The 6,000-nt window shown below is 46.4% G+C and overlaps 1 protein-coding gene across 1 annotated transcript in view; it reads left to right on the top strand.

Annotated features, from left to right (window-relative positions):
* The first annotated feature begins 2,024 nt into the window (after positions 1-2,024).
* Positions 2,025-6,000, top strand: part of LOC127585980 (butyrophilin subfamily 3 member A2-like) — a 53,177-nt gene continuing 49,201 nt past the window's right edge. The window contains exon 1 of the mRNA XM_052043737.1: positions 2,025-2,111. Within this exon, the coding sequence (XP_051899697.1) occupies positions 2,107-2,111 (5 nt within the window). The 5' untranslated portion in view covers positions 2,025-2,106. The remainder of the gene's footprint in view (positions 2,112-6,000) is intronic.

Below are 6,000 nucleotides of genomic sequence, written 5' to 3'. Positions count from 1 at the left end.
CTGGGGAATGCTTTCCAGAGCGGCCCAGGACATTTTACATTGTTTGACACCTGAGCTGTTTCAGCCACAAAGAATTTCTCCTGGAGGGTTTCCAAATATCATAAATATGAAAATAAAAGCCATGCCAGGACTTCCTCGCAATGTGAAGAGACGGGAGAGGCTGGGATAGTTCTCCTCAAAGCAGGGGAGGTGAGAGGGAGATTTAATGCAGGGGCTTAGAAAGGGGAAGGTTTGGTCCATTAATTGAGGAGAAATTGTTTTCACAGGCAGGAGGGCAGTGAGCAGAGGACGCGGACTGAAGTCATCAGGAATGAAAGCGGAGGGAATGAGGGGAGATGCACTTCCAGACGTGATGATTCCAACACACTCCTGACCGACCTCCCTCATTCTCCCCTCCAGAAGCTTCTGATCCTCCAACACTGCTGCCTGTGGCCTGACTATCACTGAGTCCCCTTCACCCAGTGCCAACCGAGAGGTTTAACCTGCCCTTACCCAGTCTCTGTGGACCATTTAACCTGCTCCTCACCAGTGCTTTGGGACTGGTTCCAGATGCTTCAGTGCAGTGACCTCTCCCTGGTTTCACCTGCTTCTGCCCAATGTTCTGGGACTCAGACTTGGGCAGAAAAGTGTCAAATGGAACTTAATCCAGAGAAAGGTGAGGTCATGCACTGGGGAGGTGCAACAAGTTAAGGGGATGTACAACCAATAGGAGGTGTGGAGGAACAGTGGGATGTTGCACTGAATGTCAACAGATCCTTAAGGGTTGCAGGATTAGTCAGTGAGGTGCTTAGTGGGGCAAACAGGGTGATTTCCTGAATATGAAATTAAACAAGATGCTGGAAACACTCAACAGGTCAGAAGGCATATGTAGAGAAAAAAACATGAGTGAGCATTACATGTTACCCTATGTCAGAACTTGCTTGTTCCACAACCAACACGAAAGGCAGGTTATCTGAACTCATTGAATTCAGTACTGAGTCCTGAAGGCTGCAACGGGCCTGGATGGAAGATGAGCTGCTGTTCCCTGAGCTCACACTGGACTTCACTGGAACAGTGCAAAAGGCCAAAGAAAGATGGATCAGAGTGGGAGTGGAATGAATAATTAAACTAACGGGTAACTGGAACCTCGGGGTAACCTTTGTGGACTGAATGCAGGTGCTCTGCCAATTTGCCATTGGTTTCTTCAGTGCAGAGACCACATCGTGAGCACCAAATGCAGTGCATTAGATCGGAAGATGCGCAGGGATATCGCGGCTTCATTTTGAAGGTGGGTCACTATCTCTGGATTGTGGGAAGGAAAGAGGTAAAAGGGCCGGTGCTGTATCTCCATGGTTGTTGGGGAAAAGTGCGGTGAGAAAGTGGAGTGGTTGGTGGACATGGGACCAGGGAGCTGCAGAGAAACCATCTCTTCAAAACACTGACATGGCAGGGGAAGATGTGTGCAGTGTGGGAACCTTGGAGGCCGATGCACTGTGCACTGAATGTGCATATTCACAGACCAGGCCCCTTCTCATCATTAACTCCCTCACTGAAGCAAGCTACAGGATGGGCTTTACAGTAAACCTCCAGAGATGGGTCCTCTGCCAACCCTCTCCCAATGCACAACACCACCCCCGACAATCGGGATGCACGGAAAGACCCAGGAAATGTGAATCGCTTTCCGTAGGTCGGGAGTCACCTCTCAGCGAAGGCCAGTGTCACTGATGAAACTCAGCAACAAACCAGAGAAGGAACACCCAGCCTGTGTGTGTGCTGGAGGCTGTTTGCGTCACTGGGAACCACGGGGACCAGAGTGTGGAATCAACACTAAATAATCTCACGGTCCAGGTGATCACGTCTCCTGTTCCTTTGTATGGTTCCGGTTTTATTAGTTGCACCCTTTTTTTGCTTTGTCACTGGGACAGCAGAGTCTCCACCTCCCTGGCCTCCCACTCCCGGGGTTGAGTTAATGTGACCAGCCCAGCCCCTCCCATCCGGAATGAGTGACCTTTACTCAACCTGGTTCTTCAATGAGCAGTGAAAGTGAAAGTTTTCAGGGAGCAGCTGCTGTGAAAGTGCTCACGGACCGAGTGGAAAAGGGAGAGTACCTGGGATCAGATTCTCAGAATGAGGTGAGTCCCAACTATACTTGAATTTTGGGGAAGTTTTCACGCTCAGTGGGGTAGTGCTACTTCTGTCAACAATGAAAGGTGCGAGGAGTTAAATAGGAATCTGTTGGGGATTGTCTTGTGAGAGACTGAGAGCTTTAGAGAATGTCTCTGAACAGCGTCACTGTGCTTGGCCTGATCAGTGTCAGGGAGTGGTGGCTAATGGATAGTTTAGACAGTGAACTCTCAGAGTCAGAGCAACCAGAACAGGAATGGAAGCAAAAGAAAGGAACCTCATCTTGTGGTGGTCATTTAATGAAACGTTGCCTGCCAGATGTTTACATTTCAATTCAAGGAATTAAACTCTGCAGGTATTTGCTCTTTCCCCTCTCTTGAAACAAATCTTTAACCCAGTAACTCCATGTTAAGTATCTTAAATCTGCATTGACTACCATGTGTTACTGTGTTGAAGTCCGGTTGCCCAGAGATTCTAGTCTACAGAATGGAGCGGCGAAGGGAGCAGCAGTAGAGTGCGAGTGACTGATATCAACCTCTGAGCTGGACCACCAGCAGACCTACCCGGGACACTGTTCTGTAGCTGAACGAATGAGAAAACTCGCTACAGATGGGGAAACGTGAAACAGAATGGGAAATGTTGGGAAACATGCAACAGACCAGCCAGCGTCTGTGGTGGCTGGATCTCCGTGTTGGAGTGTGAACTCCTCATTGTGTTGAGGAAGGGCTGTGAACACTTGCCCACAGAGTGAATTTCACCCATTTTTTTTAAACACATTCAGTGTTTGGCACTAATTCCCAATATCCCACAATATGTCATGAAATTGGGCAGAAGTAGGTTGAAATAGGTTTTTTACAGTTAAAACCTGGTTGACGTCGTGTATAGTTGTTACCAGAGGAATAATCCAGAGACCTGAATTCAAATCCCACCATGGAAAATTTGGGTAATAATCTGGAAATCTTTTTAATAAAAGCCATTCATAACAATGACTAGGGAACTACTGAGTTATCTAATGCCCTTCATCTGTCCCCCTGGACTACACGTGACTGCAGACCCATCCATGCGGTGGATCGTAAATGGCCAAGGGAGCAAAATGAATTAAAAATAAAACCCAGTCACATTGGCTGACACGGGATCTGTACATCTTTGCTGTGCTGATCACTGGGTCCGTCTTCACACTATAAAGGAACCCTCTCCAGGGCAGTCATGGAAGTGTATGAATAGCTGCACAACAGTATTCTGTGTGTGGACATCCCTCATTACCCCGTGCTGTGAATGGTTCCATGTGAGAGGAGCAATGGTCAGTGAGGCAGAGACGCCAGAATGTAGCTGCAGTCAGTGAGGCTTCAAGTGATGTGAACATTGAAAACTGAGGCTGGCAGATGCTGTGGTCAAGACTCTTTAATCCACGTTTCATTGGTGACCTCAGAGAATGTGGAGGGAATGTGTGATGTGCAACTTGTGATATGTTTAGATGTGCAGCTGATGCTGGGAAATGTCCAGCACGCTCTGGTGACCTGTGTGTGGGAGTGCCTGGGGTCAATCTCCCAGTGGGTGCAAGTTCACCCAGAAATTCTTACTAGGCAAACCTTTTGGGAGTCTTTGCAAGGCTTTGTTAGGTCGTGTGTCTGGAAACTGATATATCCGAGGAACGTGATGGTCGACATCCCAGAGGTGGCGATGGAGACAGTGGATCCTCTGGTTTCAACTTCCAAAGTCTGATCCATCCTGGACCGGTTCTTCATTGTGTCTGCCATGAGTATCATTGTTGCCATTTAATCATCTCCTGTTCTCCAGCCGTGTATTTGCCAGGTCAGTTCTGTCACTTTTTAGCTGCTGTTCATCTTCAATATCCTTCGACCTTGAGAAAAGACCCTGGAATGAAATATTGACCAACCTCCTTTCTCCAAAGATCCTGCCTTCCTTACTGAGTATTGCCAGCCTTCCCCACTTTTGTTTTCATGTCAAGGACGTGCTGAATTTAGTTTTTTATTTACAATGACAGTTTTAACAAGTGACAGTGTTAACCAATTATAAACATCACTTTCATAATATCACATCACATAAAAACCCCTCCGTTCAGTGCTGGAAAAGGGAATGCAGCACCTTGTGGATGATCTGTCATCATCACGAAAGATGTGGTTGTCCATTGACACATCAGTGTGGCTTTAAGGATTTTTGGTTCACGCCTGTAGAGAAAATATACAGCAGAGTTCCCACCCCACCTTGACACAAATGTTTAACATCAGGTTGGGCATTAGGTTTGATTGATGAGCTTTGAGATGATCACGTCATTGATTGGCTGCGGTCCTCTTTGATGGGCAACTTGAATTTCATCTATTTAGTCCACAGTCAGTTTCAGGTTTTAAACCCTGAGCAAGTTGGTTGCAATGTGTTGCTGAATATTTGGGCTCATTTTAAGGTTGCAAAATGTTCTCTCACACATGAAGTAAGTTTTGGTTTTTATGCTGTATTTTTTAGAGAAATTTAATAGTGATGATTTTGCTTAGTGCATTAAAGAGAGCAGAGAAATCAACATTTTAACAAGTTACTGTTCCTGCCACTGTCCCTCATGGATGAAACCACTTCACCCAATGCTCCTGGCTGGTCTGTCACCTTCCACCCCTCACAAACACTGAATCCTCTGCTGTGTAAATCCCAGCCTGCTCCAGATCCCTCAGTATAAGAAGTCTCATCCTTATGTTCAAGTCATTCCATAGTGTCGTCACAGCCTCTCTCCTCAGTCCCTCCTGAGATATCGGTGCTTCTCCAGTTCTGGCCTCACTTGCATACTCCACTGTAGTTTTTCCCTCCACCAGTGGCAGCATTGGCTTCATCTGCCAGGATCCCCAGCTCTGGAATTCCCCAGAAATCTGTCTTTCTACCTCATTTGCCTCAATGCCGATCCTTAAATCCTACCTCATCTTTTATGCTGGAGGAACTCAACGAGTCTGGCAGCATCGATGATGGGAAACAGACAGTCAATGTTTTAGGATCGAGAACCTTCATCTGGACTGATGAAGGGTCTTGACCTGAAACATTGACTGTCCATTTCCCTCCATAGATGCTGCCTAACCCGCTGAGTTCCTCCAGCATCTTGTGTGTTGCTCCAGATTCCAGCATCTGCCGTCTCTTGTCTCTCCCTCAAATCCTACCTGTTTGACTGATGATTTGTCCCCTGCCCCAACGTGTCATGTCGTTCAGCATCAGCTTTTCTTTGGTAATGGTGCAATGAGATAACTTGGGATATTTTACAAAAAACCTGGCATTTATATCATGTTGTTCACAACCTCAGAATGTTCAATGTGCTCTATGGTCAATTAGTTCTGCAGTATGGTCACAGTTACAGGAAACAAGTCAAAGGTGTCAGAAAAGATTCCATTTTCCATTACTGTCTTCCATTTTAGTTCCTAATCGGCTCACTGCTTCTCTAAACATCCCTTCTACTGGGAACGTACTGCAAAAGACCTTTGGATTCCCTTTTATCTCAGCCACACCTTTGGATTCCGTTTTTATTTTAGCCTGACTTTTGTTTGTTCTCTTTAACGAAAGGAGAAAGCAAGACTTTGGACTGTAGGGGACACAAAGTTCATGTCCAGAAAAGGTGCAGTTTTTAGTTTTTGTAGTCGGATTCTTTGGTAGGAGTATTTTTCTGTTTTAATTGCAAAGAAGGTTTTTCTCCTGATGGCAGATGTATATCGAAACACACGTTGAAACACACAGTGAAATGCACCTTTTGCATCAAGTGTTCTGGGGGCAGCCCACAAGTGTCGCCATGCTACTGGTGCCAACATAGCATGCCCACAACTTCCTAACCTGTACATCTTTGGAATGTGGGAGGAAACTGGAGCACCCGGAGGGAACCCACGCAGACACGGGGAGAATGTACAAACTCCT

Source organism: Pristis pectinata, chromosome 34 (genome assembly GCF_009764475.1).
Source record: "Pristis pectinata isolate sPriPec2 chromosome 34, sPriPec2.1.pri, whole genome shotgun sequence".
Taxonomy (NCBI): Eukaryota; Metazoa; Chordata; class Chondrichthyes; order Rhinopristiformes; family Pristidae; genus Pristis; species Pristis pectinata.
This window is presented reverse-complemented; position numbering and strand designations above follow the sequence as displayed.